The sequence below is a fragment of the Pteropus alecto genome, unplaced genomic scaffold, assembly GCF_000325575.1.
Source record: "Pteropus alecto unplaced genomic scaffold, ASM32557v1 scaffold75, whole genome shotgun sequence".
NCBI classification, from domain to species: Eukaryota; Metazoa; Chordata; class Mammalia; order Chiroptera; family Pteropodidae; genus Pteropus; species Pteropus alecto.
The window spans coordinates 25,324,882-25,343,055 of NW_006440638.1; the positions used below are offsets into that span (position 1 = coordinate 25,324,882).

The following is an 18,174-nucleotide window of genomic DNA, read 5'->3' on the forward strand; positions in this document are numbered from 1 at the left end:
TAAGGAGTTTATCAAAGATATGGGCAGAGCTTTATTCTCAAAAAAAATAAATAAATAAAATAAACACAACATGGTATTTGCAAATGATGGCTTATACTGGACTCATTAAAAAGTCTTATTTAAAAAAATAAAAATCTTGTTGAAAAGCATTTAATCTCAGGGGAAATGTTCATGATATATTAAGTGTATACATATACAGTTTATAGTATATTATGTAATGTACATATTGCATATTTCCTCAATTCTAAGATTCCGTTAGTTGTGCCATAGCCATGTAATAACTATTAGAGAAAAAAATTTCTGAGGCATTAAGATGCAGATGAAGTACATATGAGATTATCTCTAGGATTACATGATTTCCAAATGAACTGTTTAATTCCTTATACCTTTCTGTATCCAGAATGACTACATGGAGCTTATGTTATTATAATAATTATTTTGTAGATCCTTTATGTAATTATTCAAATTAATGGCAGTTGGTTGTAATTCAAGAAGGTAATTTTGAATAGAGGCTATTGGGAATGTGGATATGATACTCTTTGTCTTGAATCATGCCTTTGAATGTCTAGAAAAGAATTAGTATGTATTAGTATGTGTTGTTTGAATCCTACATCTAATTACAACATCCCTTTAATGAGAATCTTCTGTCATTTTTACCTAAGAGGCTGAAAAGAGTGAAGATTCCTCAGGTTCTGCAGGTCTCTCAGGCTTACATCGCACATACAGCCAAGACTGCAGCTTTAAGAACAGCATGTACCATGTTGGAGATTATGTCTATGTGGAGCCTGCAGAAGCCAACCTACAACCACATATAGTCTGTATTGAAAGGCTGTGGGAAGATTCTGCTGGTAAGTTTATTTTAAATCAAAGGACAGGTTAGTGAAATGTGACTGTTTTACTTCTTGGTCCTCAGGAAAGAAAATTATAACTCAGACATTTTTTATCTTCTAATAATAGTTCTACAATCTATAAATAAGCACCCACTATATGAAAAATATAGGATTTGGCACTATGGAGCAGTGGCATAGTTGAATCAAAAGCAGTGTAATGACTACTTGAAGTCTGATTGAGAATTATTCGTTCAACTGCTATTTATTAAAAATACACCATGAGCCACACTCTGTAAGATGGCAGAGATTCAGAGGAACAAAGGGCTCATGTTTTGCCCCTGGCAAAACCACTTCAGTAAAAATCACAAATTATTATAGAGAGACATGTGCCTTGGCTTAGAATTTGATTTTGAAAAGGCTTCCTAGAACAGTTGCCTTTAATTTGAAACATGAAGAATGAATGGGAGTTAACGAAGCCAAAAGCAGGCAGAAATGTGATCCAAGCAATTCATTTCTTTCAGCCATTCATATGAAATAGTTTTGTATTCTTTCACCTGAGTGCTAAATATGTCCTTCAGTATATCTGTATCCTTATTAAAGCACACAGCTTTAGTTGTGTCCTGACCCTAGCATAGTAGAGCAAATCTCATCACCTTCCTCATTCTGTATTTCATACACCTTTTAATATGAGGGGGAAGCAGCACTTTTAGACCTTGTTATACTTCATTATTTTAAAGTATTATTGCTTTTAAGATGATTAGATTAAGGAACCGTGGCCTAAAAAAGCACATTGGTAGGTTCCGGCCATGACAGAATGGATGAAGTATTTGCTCATTTTGCAAAGTGTATGTGGTTTCTGTTAATGGTAAATTCTCTCCCTCTTTTTGTTTTTGAGGCGAAAAATGGTTATATGGCTGTTGGTTTTATCGGCCAAATGAAACATTCCATCTGGCTACACGAAAATTTCTAGAAAAAGAAGTTTTTAAGAGTGACTATTACAATAAAGTTCCCGTTAGCAAAATTCTGGGAAAATGTGTGGTCATGTTTGTCAAGGTAAGAAACTTTAGTTCCAAAGTATAAATCATCCCAAGAGAATAAAACTTACAAACAAAAAGTTTATATTTACAAAATTAGAAGTTCTGTTTTAAACTGTTTGAAAAAAATTTTAAGCTGTGTTCATATGGCTGTACATAGATTTAAGAAGAAATTAAGTTGAATATAAAGGTAAAGACTATTTGTTGCTTCCACTATGTAGCTGTATATAATCAGCTTAAATTTTTTTATATCGGCGGGCTAATTTTTAAGGATAACATTTTTGGAAAGATCATTATAAACTGGCAGTGTAGCAGTTTTTAGATAATAATGTTACTTTCTGTGTATATCTATCTGATACAAGCACATGAGCCCTGCCCACAGCATTAAGGAGCATTAGAGCTGTATGAAATACTAACATATTTTCAAAAAGGCAGTTGTTAGGCTAAAATAAGCTAAAGAGTATATATTTAATAAAGTCATTCTGAAGTAAGAAAATACTACTAGATCCCTAGCCATTCACCATTTGTTGTTAACTTTCAGAAAGTCTTAACAGTTTAACTTTTGTTCATTTGATTGGTGTGTATTTTTGTTTCTTTTGGATGATGACTTTTCAAAAAATTCATCTAATTTTATTCTTATCTCCCCCAGGAATACTTTAAATTATGCCCAGAAAACTTTCGTGATGAGGATGTTTTTGTCTGTGAATCACGGTATTCTGCCAAGACCAAATCTTTTAAGAAAATTAAACTGTGGACCATGCCCATCAGCTCAGTTAGATTTGTTCCTCGAGATGTACCCTTGCCTGTGGTCCGAGTGGCCTCTGTATTTGCAAATGCAGACAAAGGGGATGATGAGAAGAACACAGACAACTCAGAGGACAGTCGAACCGAAGAAAGTTTTAACTTGGAAAAGGTCTGTAGATAATAGCCTCACAGAAGAGAATTTCACATTTCAAAATATCTATTCCAGAAAATAAATTAATGAAGTATTCAAATTCAGCATTAGAAAAAGAAAAACAATATAAAACCTTAGCCCAGCAGAAAGAAGGAAACTATAAAGGAAAGACAGAAATTAATACTTAGAAAACAGAACAGTAGAATTTAAAAGTAAATCCAAGTTCTGCTAATACTTTTATGAGTTTAATGAGGTATACTACCAACTATCCGAATAAAAAAGAAGGGAATTAAGCTTAGACATGCAAAATGTGGAAGAAATTTAAAGACTTAAAATAAAGTTGTACTAATAAATTTGAAAACCTAAATAAAATAATTTTCTAGGATAATTACAAATTACTAAAGTGAAATATAGAAGAGTTTTAACATAGTGGACAACAGCATGAAGAAAATTTTAAAAATGTCAGAGAGCTAATCTCAAAGTACTCAGGTCAGATAATTCCATAGGTGGATTATTTTAACCCTTTAAGAGACCTATAATTACAATGTTGCTTAGATTATTTCAGAGCACGGAGAACAAAGAAACTTCTCAGTTTGTTGTTCAAAGCCAGTATAATTTTGATTCCAAAGCCTGACAAAATAAAAACAAAAATTATAGTTCAGTCTCACAAATATTGATGCAAAATATACTTGAGGAGAAAAGTATTTTTATAAGTGAAATCAAATTATTTGACCAAATAGAAGGGAGTTCATTTTAAGAATGTAAGAATTGTTCAAAGTTAGGAAAACTCACTAATACATTTTATTATATTAATAGATTAAAGGAGAAATTATTTGTTAAAGAATACTACCTGTCTTGATTTCTTTAACTTTTTAGTTGGATATTTCCTCAAAGTGATTTTTTAAAAATTATTTTTGTACCTCATGCCTAAAAAGCCTGTAAAAGAAATTTCCTTTCAAATTATGCACATTCCAGAGATGCTTCCTATACCATTATTTATATTTTTCTGAAAGTAGCCAATGTAGACAAACAAAAGTAATGAAAATGTTGACAATAAAGAGGCAAGATTATTTTTGCAGATAATGGGGGAGAGATTAACTGAAAAGTTTTTGAAACAGTTCAACAATTAGAAATTTCAAACTCTATATACAATAGCTTTCTTATATAAATAATTCTTAAGACTTTCAAAGGTAAAATGAAAACATAAAACATACTTTAGCAATTATTAGAAAAAATATATGGAAGAAAATATCTAATTCATATTAACAACAAAATAGATTAAGAAATAACCTTAAAAGGAATATATAGAACATGTGAGAAGACAATCATTTTACTGAATGATGTAAAAGACTTGAGTAAATTGTTTTTGAAATTAGACAAAATTATTCTAGCATTCTTATGAAAGAATAAATATGTGGCAGTTGCCAGAAAAAGAAGAAAAAAAGAATAATCAAGAATTTTGCACTAACAGACATTACATTTTACATAACTACATTTTAAAAAATGAGTTATTAGCTTAGGACTAGCTAATGGAAGAAATAAGCTTTTCCTAAATGAAGTCCAGAATATAAAGGTAGTATTTTAAATCAGCAAGAGAAGTTGGAATCAAATGATACTGGAAAAACTGGTAACTATTTGAAAAAGAAAAATGAAAAAAAATCTGAACTCTCCCTCACTTTATATTCAACAATAAATAAGGTATAAACATTAAAAAAAAAAAAACAAAAAAAACAGTGCTAGTTTCTAACATAAGTACATTTGCTATATTTACCTATAATCTTTTATTCATTTATAAGCTTGGGATGGGTCCTTTCTGTGCTTGATATAAAACCCAGTAGCCATAAAAGAAAAAAATCATTTTGATCATTTTATCAATTTGCAATTGAAAATATCAATTAGTTTAATAAAACAGTCTAAGGACTGCTATTTCTAATGTTCAAAGAGCTCTTTGAAGTCTAGGGGAAAAGTAAATCTAGAAAAATGGGCAAAGTACAAAACAGATCATTTATAGAAGGAAGGCATCCAAAAGACATAAGAAAATGTGTTAATCTAATAGTTTTTAAAATGCCTAACATATTGGCAAGAGTTCTAAAGACTGATAACACATGCAGCCTTGTCTGGGGCACCACACTCTCATCTCCCATTGATGACATTCCCTTTGACCATGCAGTTTAATGAAAGGGAATGTGCTCCAACATAGTCCTCACCAAGGATTTTCTTCAAGGGTTGATACTGTTTGTAAAAGCAAAATTCCTAGGCTAACCCAAATGCCCATGAATAGGCATTAAGTTCTCATACATCCATATAATGCAAACTGTGCGGCCAATGAAAGGAATAAAGTAGGTCTAATATAGTAACATTGAAAATTTTCCAAGTTATGTGGAAAAAAGATGTTAATAAGTAATAGGTTGTAGAATAGTATGTGTTTCCATCATTATTCAAAAAAAAAAAACTAAAAAATATATATTTGTACATATGAATGTGAAAACAACATGCAAAAACTGTATTTTAAACTGGGTGGTTATCCGGGGATACATCACAGGAGACTTTGGTTTTTTAAGTTTTACATGCCCTAATGTTTGAATTATTTCCAACAAATATACTTCTTTTATATAATCAAGAAAGACAAAGTTTTTAAATTGTTAGTAAAAAGTGGAAAAAATCGAATTCTTACTGTCTAAGGGGAAAATATCTATATTTTAGTGTCCTAACACATGCGATTTCTTACATTTTACCAATATATATGAGAATTATAGACATTAATTTTAAAAGAAGAAATACCAGTGGACACCAATGTGGGAATTAACTTAGATTTCTTATTTTTATTATTAGAATTTGTAAGTTCTCAGGATCCTCTCCATGTATAAGTTACTTTTTTCTCATTATTTTGATATTGCATGGCCAAGACAAGTTATTCTAGGAACTCTTTTAAAGAATTATTTTAGAACAAAACCCATTCCTAAAAATAAAGGTATTCTTTTTTTTAATTATAGATTACGTACAGGATTATATCATTTTCAGGTACACAGCAGTGATTCAACACTTAGGAAATGATCACCATGATAAGTCTAGTCACTTATGTCACTGTACAGAGTTATTATGATACTATTGGCTGTATTTTCTGTCTTGTACATTACATCCTCAAGACTTATTTATCTTATAATTGGAAGTTTGTACCTCTTAATCCCCTTCACCTTTTCAGCCACCCCTCTGGAAACCCATCAGTTTTGTTCTGTGTCTGTAAGCTGTTTCTGTTTTCTTTTGTTTCTTCTGTTTTTTAGATTCCACATATAAGTGAAATCATAGTATTTATCTTTCATTGTCTCACTTATTTCACTTAGAGTAATGCTCTCTAGGTCTGTCCATGTTGCAAAGGACAAGATTTCATTCTTTTGTATGGCTGAGTAGTATTCCAACATATACACACACTCCATTTTCTTTATCTGTGGGCGGATACAGGTTGCTTTCATATCTTGGCTGCAGTGAACACAGGGATGCAATATCTTTTCAAGTTAGTGCTTTTGTTTTCTTCAGATAAATACTCAGACGTGGAATTGCTGGATGGTATGATAGTTCTTTATTTTTTTGAGGAACCTCCTTACTGTTTTCCATAGTGGCTGCACCAATTTGCAATACCACCAACAGTGCATTAGGGTTCCCTTCTCTTCACATCCTTGCCAGTACTTGTTATTTGTTATCTTTTTGATAATAGCCATTCTGACAGGTGTGAGGTGATATCTCATGTAGTTTTAATTTACATTTCCTTTATGATTAGTGATGTTGAGCATTTTTTCATTTGTCTGTTGGCCATTTGTATATCTTTGGAGAAATGTCTGTTCAGGTCCTCTGCTCATTTTTTTAATCAGATTGTTTTTTTGATGTTGAGTTATATGAGTTCTTTATGTATTTTGGATATTGGACGTATCACTTGCAAATATCTTCTCCCACTTAGGTTGCCTTTTTTTGTTTATTTTTGCTTTTGTTACCCTTGCCCAATATTAAAACAAATATATTACTAAGCACAGTGTCAAAAAGTTTACTGCCTATGTTTTCTTCTAGAAGTTTTATGGTTTCATGTCTTACATTTGAGTCTTTTAATCCATTTTGAGTTTTTTATTTTAAGTTTCAGATATTCTCAGAGAGATAGTGAGATGCAGTCGAATATTTTAAGATTCTGGGGTTCCCATTGCTTTTATACATTTTAGAGTTGATATATTTAAAATACCTAGCACTCTGCCCATTATCTGCTAGATTCCCAGTAAATGATGTTTTTTATTTCCATTATTTAGAAGTTTGTCTCTTTTTGCCAAGACTATAAAACAACAATAAGGAATGCACTTTTAATGAGTCTGGCATTATTCTATGTACTTAACATGGATTGTGTCATTTAAGCTTGCTAACAATCCTATCTGATCGGCACACTTATCTTTATATTACAAATGAGGAAACTAAGGCATAAGAGGTCAAGTAATTTGGCCAATGTACAGCAGTTAGTAGGTGACAGACCCTGTAGTTTATTCAAAAGCGATGTATGTGAGTGTAGGTCACAGAGGTTATGTTATTCCTTTCTATATTGGAATAAGTCAAAATGACAAAAAATTTAAATCTATTAATTGTTAATATTAAGAAATTGAGAGCTCAGAAAATGTGAAGAGGAAGCTTGTAAAATTTGCTCCTTATACTCTAATAATGCACGAACAGGCAGCTTCTGAATACTACTAATTCCTCTCCAGTGTTTTTTTGCTAAAGGATATGGAGATAGAAGAAGGAGGGAGAGGGGTATAAAAGCATCTTGAAGTAACATTTTATGAAAATTAACTAGAAATTTAAAGTAAAATATTCGATAAGACTTAGTTTGATTTCAGTAACCTAATCTTTTGGTTCTTCATCAAAACTTCCATTTATGGTTATTTTTCTTTTAAGTTAATAATGAAGGAAAGTCTGTTTTCCTTTCTTACTTTCTTTGTCTACTCTTTGATTGTCAGCTGCCTGTCTTCAACCAGTTTCCTTTACCATAGGAAAAAGAAGATGTCCCTGTGGAAATGTCAAACGGTGAACCAGGTTGCCACTACTTTGAGCAGCTCCGTTACAATGACATGTGGCTGAAGGTTGGCGACTGTGTCTTCATCAAGTCCCATGGCCTGGTGCGCCCTCGCGTGGGCAGGTGAGTTACTGAAGTAGTAGGAATGAGGTTGGGTCTGAGAGATGTGGAGCCAGTTTAAAAAATTCATCACTCTTAAAGATAAAGACAAAAGCCTCTCCCCAGGTAACTTTTCCAGCTTTCTCTCACACCACACTTGCCTTGCTTTTTCCTGTAGCCGTATTTCCTTTTTTAAATTCCTCCCATTTACTCTTTTTAATCTTGTACCATTTACTGAACTCTCAACCCAGAAGTCTCCCTGTCCACTTCATGTGGTGAATTCCTTTAGCTTAAATTTGAAATGACACTTCCGTAAGGAAGCCTCTCCTGTCCCCTCCAGACTGAGTTAAGTCTCCCTGTTATACACTCTCTGAGCACCATTTATTTCCTTCTCTTTGAAATGCATGCCACATTATATTATTGTCAGGTTTCTGTACCAGCCTGCAAGTGCCCTAACAGTAGGGACTCTCTCTGTTTGTTCACCTTTGTAGCCCCTTTTCCAAACACAGTGCGTGAAACATAGTAAGGGCTCAGATATATGAAAAACAAGTAAACGGATGAAAGTATGGTTGGATGGTATAAACCAGCATATAAAGGAGTCAGGTACAGAGTTGGGCATTAGAGGATAGTGCTTAAGAATAGTAGTTGGTTCCAAGAGATCTTGATTTAAGTCCCAGCTCTGCTAGTTTCATGTCCTTAGGCAAATGATCTACCTCTCTGAGCTTCAGTTTTCTCATCATATTTGTTCATCATTCACTAATCATTTATTACACACCTACTGTTTGCCAGGGTTTGAGGATATATTAGTGAATACAACAGACATATCCTTAGTCCTGTGAATGTTTGTTCTAGTTGGAAGACAAAAAATGTGAATAAGTAAAGTGTATAGTATATATTATGTTAAAATATTTTTTTCCTCACATGAATGAATAGCCAAATGTTCATTTCTTTTTTTTCCAAATATCTTTTCATGTGCTTAAAGGGGAAAAAATTAAGGAAATTGTCTTATGAAAACAGCCAATGAAACTCTTCTGTATATCATTAAGTTTTTGGTTAATGGAATTTTTATTAGCTTCAAGAATGAAACTCATCAGAATTCTATTTTAATGGAATTTCTCCTTTTTTCCCCCAAGAATTGAAAAAGTATGGGTCCGAGATGGAGCTGCATATTTTTATGGCCCCATCTTCATTCACCCAGAAGAGACGGAACATGAGCCCACAAAAATGTTCTACAAAAAAGAAGTATTTCTGAGTAATCTGGAAGAGACCTGCCCCATGACATGTATTCTGGGTAGGTATTTATGCCATTTAATTTAATCACATTCATTCCATAACAGTTGATTGAATACTTCTGTGCTAGGCAATGTTATCAGTGCTAGGTATACAGCAATAAACATACCAAAGTCTCTGCTCTTTTAGAGACTTACAATGAGACAGAGGTTGGAAAGTCAGTAAATTAACATTAAATATATAGAACATCAGGTAGTACTTAGGACTATGAATGAGAATAAAGCAGAGGAAGAGGTTAGAGATTAATATTGAGGGGTTGTCCTGTTTTAGGTAATGTGGTCAGCAAAAGCTTCTCTGATAGGTAACATGTGAGTAGAGCCCTAAAGGAGATGAGGAAGAAAACTGTTTAAATACCTGAGATTTTACTCCTTTTAGGCACAGCAAACTCCAAATGCAAAGACTTTAAGGCAAAGTAAAGTATTCAGGCATGTTTGAGACACAATAAGCAAACCAGGTGGTTGGAGCAGGGCATGGAGTGTGTGACAGGGAATGAGCCTTCTGAGGTGTCTAGGCACCCAGTCATGGTAGGTCTTATAGACAGTGCAGAGTTTGGGTTTGGAGTGGATAAGAAGTCCTGCGAGGGGTCTGAGCAGAGAGGCGTTCTGGTTTCTGTTATATCATTTTACTGAGTGTTCACAGTGATATACTGCTTCTCAGATCTAGTTATTTACATCATATACTATCATCATTTTCAGCTATTGTGTTCCTTCTGGCCCTGAGTGAACACTACAGCACTCTTTACATCTTTTGGAATGGTTTTGCAAAAGGTTGCTGGTCACAAGCTTTGTATTGATTACATATGGTTATAAAGAAGCAGCCACCATGCTTATGACTAAAAGGAAACTTGCAGATTAAAAAGTATTTTACACTTAGACTTTGATCACTTCAATGTTTTGATTATTTTTGGTGTTGTGAATTTTTTCAGAATCAGATGTAGTAAAAATGTCTGAATGACCTGGTAGTTCAACACATTTTCTTCCTCCCATCCTGGGGAGAGGGAGCAAAGACTAGCAAAGTTATTAAATCCTTCTTGAGTTTTTGCAGCAGAGAATGTCTTCCTTTTAACTTGTGATCCAGACTAAAGCAGTGCCCTAGAGCCTTACTCCCTAGTGTAAACCCAGCCTGGAAACTCAAGGGATGCATAACAAAGGTGAGACTGAAGTCTCCTTTGGCTAGGGCAACCATATCATTTATTGTTTTTTAACTATTAGTGATTACCATGCAGATTACATTTTAAATTTATGATAGTCTATTTTGAATTAACACTGACTTAGCTTCAATAGTATACAGACATTCAGCTCTACAGCTTCATCCCTTCCCCTTTACACTATTGTCAGAAATTACATCTTAATACTTTGTGTGCTCGTTAACATAGATTTCTGATTTTTGCTATGCATTTGTCTTTAAAATCTTGCAGAGAAAAAAGGAGGCCTTCCAAACTAAAAATATAATACTGGCTTTATGTTTACCTAGGTGGTTATCTTTACTGGTGTTTGTGTGTGCATGCATGCGCACGTGTGTGTGTGTGTGTGTGGCTTCAAGTTATTGTCTAATGTCCTTTCATTTCAGCTTGAAGGACTCCTTTTAGCATGTCTTGTAGAACAGGTCTGCTAGCAACAAACTTCCTCATCTTTTGTTTATCTGGAAATATCGTAATTCCTCCTTCATTATTGACGGATACTTTTGCTGGATATAGAAGTCTCCATTGGCAGTTGTTTTTCTTTAACATCTTTCGTCAGATTTGGGAAGTTTTTCACCACTACTCCTTCAAATATTTTTTTCTGCTCCTTTCTCTCTGTTCTCCTTCCAAGACTCCCATGATGCCTATGTTGGTATGCTTAATGGTCTGTCACAGGTCTCTTAGACTCTTCATTTTCCTTTTCTTTCTGTTCTTCATACTGATAATTTCAGTTGACCTGTCTTCAAGTTCACTGATTCTTCTACCTGTTCAAATCTTCTGTTGAACCCCTCTAACGAATTTTTCATTTTAATTATTGTACATTTCAACTCCAGAATTTCTATTTAGTGTTTACAATTTTTATCTCTATATTATTATTCTCTATTTGGTGAGACATCATTCTGGTTTCCTTTACTTCTTTGACCATGGTTTCCTTTGGCTCTTTAAGCATATTTAAGATATTTGATTTAAGGTCTTTGTCTAGTAAGTTCAACATCTGGGCTTCCTTAGAGACAGTATCTGTTTATTTCTTTTTATCCTGTGAATGGACCATACTTTCTTGTTTCTTCATATGCCTCATATTTTTTTGTTGAAAACTGGATAGCTTAAATATTATGTGATAACTCCGAAACTTAGATTTTCCCCCCCTCTGCAGGCTTTCTCATTACTCCTCATTGTGGATTGTATTTGCTTGTTTAGTGACTTTAAACTATTTTCAAAAGATCGTGTTTTTTGTTGTGTGTGGTTGCTGAAATCTCCGTTCTGCTAGCTTAGTGGTTAGCTAGTGACTTAACAGATTTTCTTAAGTGCTTGGATCAAAAAACAAAAATATTCCCAGTCTTTGCAACTGGGTACTATGTCTGTATTGGAACACACGTTCAACACTCAGCCCAGTTTACAGCTCTTCCTTTGCCTTTACTTCCTGCTTCCGCAAGGCTTAACAGCCAGGCAAAGGTGAGAGCTTAGGGCCTTCTTAGGTCTTTTCTGAGCACGCACTCTGACCATGGCACATGCATGGCTTTCTAGGTTCCCAGGAATATGTGGAAGCTTTTCAAAACTTACTCCTCAGCTTTTTCTCCCAAGCTTTTCAGCATGTGTGCTGCTTGCCTCAACTGATATCCTTTGCCTCAGCTGGCAGCAGCTGGTTCTTTTGCCTTTAAATGTTTTCAACAAAAGTATCAAAGCTACTTCTCTGCCTTTCGAAATTTTCCAAAAAGAAAATAAATCCAAGTCAGATGAAATGAAGGTATTAGAATGAAGGTATTAGTTCTTCAGGAAGCCACCCAACAGGTCAAAACAGACAACCACAGTTCTTTGAGAACAAAGACTGCTCTACTCCCTGCAGCACCAGAAACTCATACCAGGAACATAGGCTATCATCTTCAAGACTGCCCCTGAGCCAGAAAGAGGGGATGGGGAGAGGTTAAGTTAAAATTCCACAGAGGTCTCCTGCCAGGTTTCAGTCTCTTCTTTTCTTGGTTAAGCATTCACTTGGTTGCTGTAAACCTTTGGCCATTTTCCAGAGTTTTGATAATGTTGATTCTGACAGTATTTGCTAGCTTTTCTGTGTTTCAGTGAAGGAATGGCCCTTGGATCTCCCTACTCCACAGTTTTCATTGACACCATTTGTTTTTAAAAATGCCTGTTAAAATGTGTTGCATTCTATAGTTTATAAACTAATTTTATATACAGAATCTTATTTATTTCTCACCATGACCTATATGAAAATGCTGATATCCTCAGAATGGTGAAGTTACTCTCCAAGAAATGGGCCAGAACAAAAACCTAGGTCTTCTCACTTCTAATCCTGTACTATTATTAGGATTGTCAATTGGTTTACAGCCAACTGGGACACTTTCGAAAGTGTAAGGAGGTGCTAAGAACATTAAGCAAGACAACAGGCATACAGCGAGATGTATGGTTACTTCATCTTGAGATAAACCCCAAAAGAAAATGTATCTAGTGGTACAAAATGGGATTTTAGCCCAGTTTGTGGGATTTCACTATAACCCCCCAAGGAAGAAGAAGGGGTTTGGCACATTATATATTGACTTTTGAATGCAAGGAAGCAGAGCTTTCTTTCATTTGTTTCTGTAGAGAGTAATAATTTAAAATGTTTAAATTTAAGACTTGGACTTAAAATTTCGTTGTGTTAACTGTACACCCTGCCGAATGTAAACTTAATTTTTTGTCTCTCTGAAACAAAGTTTTAAAGATAACTAGGGATCATATAATTTTTTTTCATCTGTAATATAGATCTGGCAGGCCCATTTCACTTAGGAGATTGTTCCATTTTCCTAACTATTATTCTTCTGCTTTTTGTTCAGTTCTATTAAGAATTGTCTTCAGTAACTTAAATGGTAATCAAATGGTCACATAGAAGTTGTATTTGCGAATGAGCATGGCCACACCTGGCAGAGAGTGCTTCTACCCTTAGACATTTTGCTGGTAAAATCTTCAGGAATTTGGGCTCCAGAAACATTCCAATTCTTAATTTAGTTGCAGGTTCTGTTTTCTTCATAGTAGATATTTTTTAATGCTGTATTAACTGAAAATCTGTTCTTAGTAAACCAAGAAAAATAAAAGGTTCTTAAAGATTAGAAAGGAAAAAAACATAAATTAATTTTTGCAAAGACATTATTAGGTTCACAGAAACCCCAAGAGACATTCAGATAAGCTTTTAGAATTAATACATGAAAATACCAACATCACCTATATTTCTATTTACCATCAATGAACAGTTAGAAAGTTAAATTTTAAAAATATGCCATTTACATTCAGTACCTAGGAATAAATTTTTAAAAAGATATATAAGACTTCTATACACACACTTAATGAGAGAAATTAAAGAAGACATAAAAAATGAAGTGATTCATCACGTTCGTAGGTGGAAGACTCAGTATTATAAAAATGTCATTTCTCCCCAAATTGATTTATAGATTCATTGCAGTTTCAGTCAGAATCCAGCAGGTTTTTATAAATTTTTTATGCTTTATCAAATGATGCCTTCTAAATTTTTATCTTTTCTCTGTCTTTTGAGGGCCTGGTAGGAACCCCAAGTCAGGGTACAGAGATACCACATCCATTCCAGAGCCACTGGTCATTTTTATTCTTTAGCTGTGAACAGAATTTTTACCTTTTCCAAATTATTTTTCCTTCTGTGAAATATGGAAAATAGTAACTGTTCCTTCTCTGAATTTTAAAGTCTTTGGATTATGTAAGTAAATTGCTATGTAACTCCATGGCAATGATAGTAACTATAGCTGTTTTAAGCTTCTGAAATGTTTCTGACCTTTTTTTACATGTTTTACATGTTTGCTAAATTGTTATTATGAACACTCCTATTAAGGTCAAGAATAAAATAAGGATGTCTTTATCACTTACTTAACATTGTTCTAGAGGTACTAGCCAGTGCAGTTAAAAGTAAGAAAGAGAATTATAAAATAAGGACTACGGAGATGAAAAGAGAATCAACTATGAAACCATGGCACACAACAAAAGAAGTAAGCTGGTTTGAGTATTAAACTAGTAACAAATCAATTGCCTTAAAATTGTCAATAATAATAAAAATTAAAATACCTTGGAATAAATTTAGCAAGATTTGTGCCACATCTGTATAAAGAACGTTTTTAAATGCTACTTTTAATGCATTTAAAAGGGATTGCTTGAATGAATTGAAAAGCATACCATGTGCTTGATTGGCTAAGTCTCAACATCATAGAGATGTTTATTCTCCCTAAATGAATCTTTAATACAATCTCAATAGATATACCAATGGAAATTTTCTTATGAGAAGTTGGGACTAAATAAACTGAATTTTAAAATCATGTCAAAAAAGAAAGTAAAAATCAGGAAAATTATGAAAAGCATAGTGAAGGGTAGGGTGTCTATTAAAACATAACACTACAATAGTTAAGATTATTTACATGACATATGAGTTAACAGATTATTTGAATAGAATAGAAAGTTCAGCAGTAGACCCAAATATAATTTAATTTATGATAAAGGTGGCTTCCCAGATAAGTGAGAAAAGATGGATTTTCTCTAACTGATATTTGGAAACGATAACCATTTGGAAAAAATGAAATTTTCTCTATCCTTCTCATCAACTTCAAAATAAATTCCCAGATGAATTACAGGTTTAAGTAAATATAAAATGAAGCAGCAAAGATACAAAAAGAAATGATGGGAAGGGAACCCAGAACCCATACAAGAAAAGATTTATAAATTCAACTGTGTAAAAGTTGAAAATGTTTGCATAACCAAAACTGGCAGAAGCAAAGAAAAATTACAACTTTGGGAAAATATTTGCAGTATATCATAGACGAAGATCAAATTTCACTCATGTGAAGATCTCCTATAAAACAATTATAAAATATCAATATTCAACAGAAAAATGGGCAACGGATAAGAGAGCAGAAAGAAATTACCAGTGATTTAAATGAAAATATGCTCATCTTCAGCCATTAGAGAAATGAAAATTAAAACTACCCATGTGCTGCTTTTTTTTTTTTTTTTGATTACTTATCAAATTGTTAAAGATTCAGATGTTTGTTACTACTACAAACATAGGGAAGCAGCATTCACTCACTTTGTTCTGGGTTTATGAGTTAATACAACCTCTATGGAAGGTAATTTGCTAATACCTATAAAAATTAAAGTGTACATACCCTTTAACCCAATTTTTGTACTTCTAGAAATTTATACCTCAAATGTATTTACCTATGTGCAAATTAATGTATGTCTTAAATTATTTATATTAGCATTGTTTTGCTGCAGTGAGAGTGCAAACATTGAAAACAACCTAAATGTCCATCAATAGGGAGCTAATTTCAAGAAATACAGTATATTAATACCAGTAACTAATCTCAAGATATATTATTTTGAAACAAAATTTAGGTCTAAAACAATATAAGCAATATACTACCATGTGTAAGCTTTTTTTGATTGCAGGAAATATACATAACATAAAATGCAACATTTTAAGTTTACCTACAAGTCAGTCACATAAAGTTCATTGATAGTATTGTGCAACCATCATCACTATCCATTTCTAGAACTCTTCATCCCAAATGAAATTCTGTTCCCATTAAGCAATGACTACCCATTTCCCCTTGTCCCAGCCCCTAGTAATATGTGTTCTACTCTCTGCCTTTGAATTTTGTCTATTCTAGGTACTTCGTATAAGTGGAATATTTGTCCTTTTGTGTCTAGCTTATTTCACTTAGCGTAATGTTCTCACAATTCATTCATGGTATAGCATGCATCAAAATTTTATTCCTTTTCAAGGCTGATTATATTCCATTATATATATATAACATTTTGTTTATCTGTTGATGAACATTTGGGTGGTTTCTACTTTTTGGCTATTGTAAATAATGCTGCCATGAATATTGGTGTACGAATATCTATTTGAGTCCCTGCTTTCATTTCTTTTGGGTACTTAGAATTGCGGGATTATGTATCAACTCTATTTAACTTATTGAGAAATTGCCCAGTTGTTTTCCACAGCAGCTGTACCGTTTTACATTCCTACCAGCAATGTACAGAGTTCCAGTTTCTCTGCATCCTTGCCAACACTTGTTATTTTCTTCTTTTTTTTTGTAATAGCTGTCCTCATGGGTTTGAAGTGGTATTTCATGTGGTTTTGATTTGCATTTCTCTAATGATTAATGATGTTTTCAAGTGCTTATTGACTATTTGTATATCTTCTTTGGAGAAGTGTCTATTCACATCCTTTGCCTGTTTTTAATTGGGTTATTTGTCTTGTTATTAAGTTATAGGAGTTTTTTATATATTCTGGATACTGACTCTACCAGAGATATAATTCGTAAATATTTTCTTTTGTTCCGTGGTTTGTCTTTTCACTTTCTTGATAGTGTCTTTTGAAGCACAAAATTTTTAATTTTGATAAAGTCCAGTTTATCTTACATTATTTGATTGCTTGTGATTTTCTTCCCAGCTTTATTGAAATATAATAGACAATTAGTTGCTCGTATTTACATTGTATAATTTATTGAAGTTTTTTCTTTCAATTATAGTTGGCATACAATAAAATATTGGTTTCAGTTGTACAGCAAAGTGATTAGAGATATATATAACTCAAAGTGATCACCCTACTAAATCTGGTTCCCTTACATATTTATTACATTATTAACTATTTTCCTTATGCTACACTTTATATCGCCATGTCTGTTTTGTAATTATCCACTTGTACTTCTTAATCGCTTTGCCCTTTTTTGCCATCCCCTCAATCTTCCTCCCATCTAGTAGCCCTCAAAATAGTCTCTGTATCTACGAGTTTTTTCCATTTTTGTTGTTGTTTTATTTTCTTTAGATTCCACTTGTACGTGAAATCATGCAATACTTGTCTTTCTCTATCCAACCCATTTCATTCAGTGCAATACCATGTAGGTCCATCAAGGCAATATCTTCTTCCATCCCCTTCCTTTTAGTCTGTGTGTCTTTTAATCTGAAATGAGTCTCTTGTAGGCAGCATATGTAGGGGTCTTGTTTTCTTATCCATTCTTTATTCCTGTTTTTAATACATGTTTTTTCTTCTTAAAGAAGTCCCTCCAGCATTTCCTGTAATACTGGCTTGGTGTTGATAAATTCCTTTAGCTTATTTTTTGTCTAGGAAGCTCTTTATCTTTCCTTCAACTCTATATGATAGCTTTGCTGGATAAAGTATTCTTAGTTGTAGGATCCTGGGTTTTCATCACGTTGAATGTTTTGTGCGAAGTCCTTCTGTCTTGCATAGTTTCTTGTAGGTAACTAACTGCTTTTCTCTTGCTGCTTTTAAGATTCTCTCTTTGTATTTAACCTTTGACATTTTAATTATGATGTGTCTTGGTATGGGCCTCTTTGGCTTCCTCTTTTGGGACTCTCAGAACTTCCTGGGGTTTTATGTCTATTTCCTTCACCAAGTTAGGGAAGCTTTCTATCATTATTTCTTCAAATAGCTCTTCAATTTCTTGTTTTCCTTCAGTTACCCCTATGACATGGATATTTTTACATTTAATTGTATTCCATAGACTCCTTAAATTATTATAGTCTTCGCTTCTTTTTCTTGCCGTTCCGGTTTGAGTGTCCTTGGCTTCCCCATCCTCTATATTGGTGGTTCGATCCTCTTCTTTATCCACTCTGTTTATTCCCTGTAATATACTCTTCATCTCAGACAATGTGTTCTTCATTTCTGACTGATTCCCTTTTATAATTTCCATTTCCATTTTTGTTTTTTTTTTCTTTGTTAAAGTTCTCACTGAATTCATCTACACTTCCCCTAAGTTCATTGATCATCTTTATAA

General features: G+C 33.4%; 1 protein-coding gene across 1 annotated transcript in view; it reads left to right on the forward strand.

The window, feature by feature from the left end:
• Window positions 1–18,174, forward strand: part of PBRM1 (polybromo 1) — a 99,737-nt gene that overhangs the window by 67,152 nt on the left and 14,411 nt on the right. Inside the window, 5 exon segments of the mRNA XM_015593672.2 lie at window positions 663–848; window positions 1,726–1,883; window positions 2,514–2,777; window positions 7,778–7,923; window positions 9,033–9,190. Of these exon segments, the coding sequence (XP_015449158.2) occupies window positions 663–848; window positions 1,726–1,883; window positions 2,514–2,777; window positions 7,778–7,923; window positions 9,033–9,190 (912 nt within the window).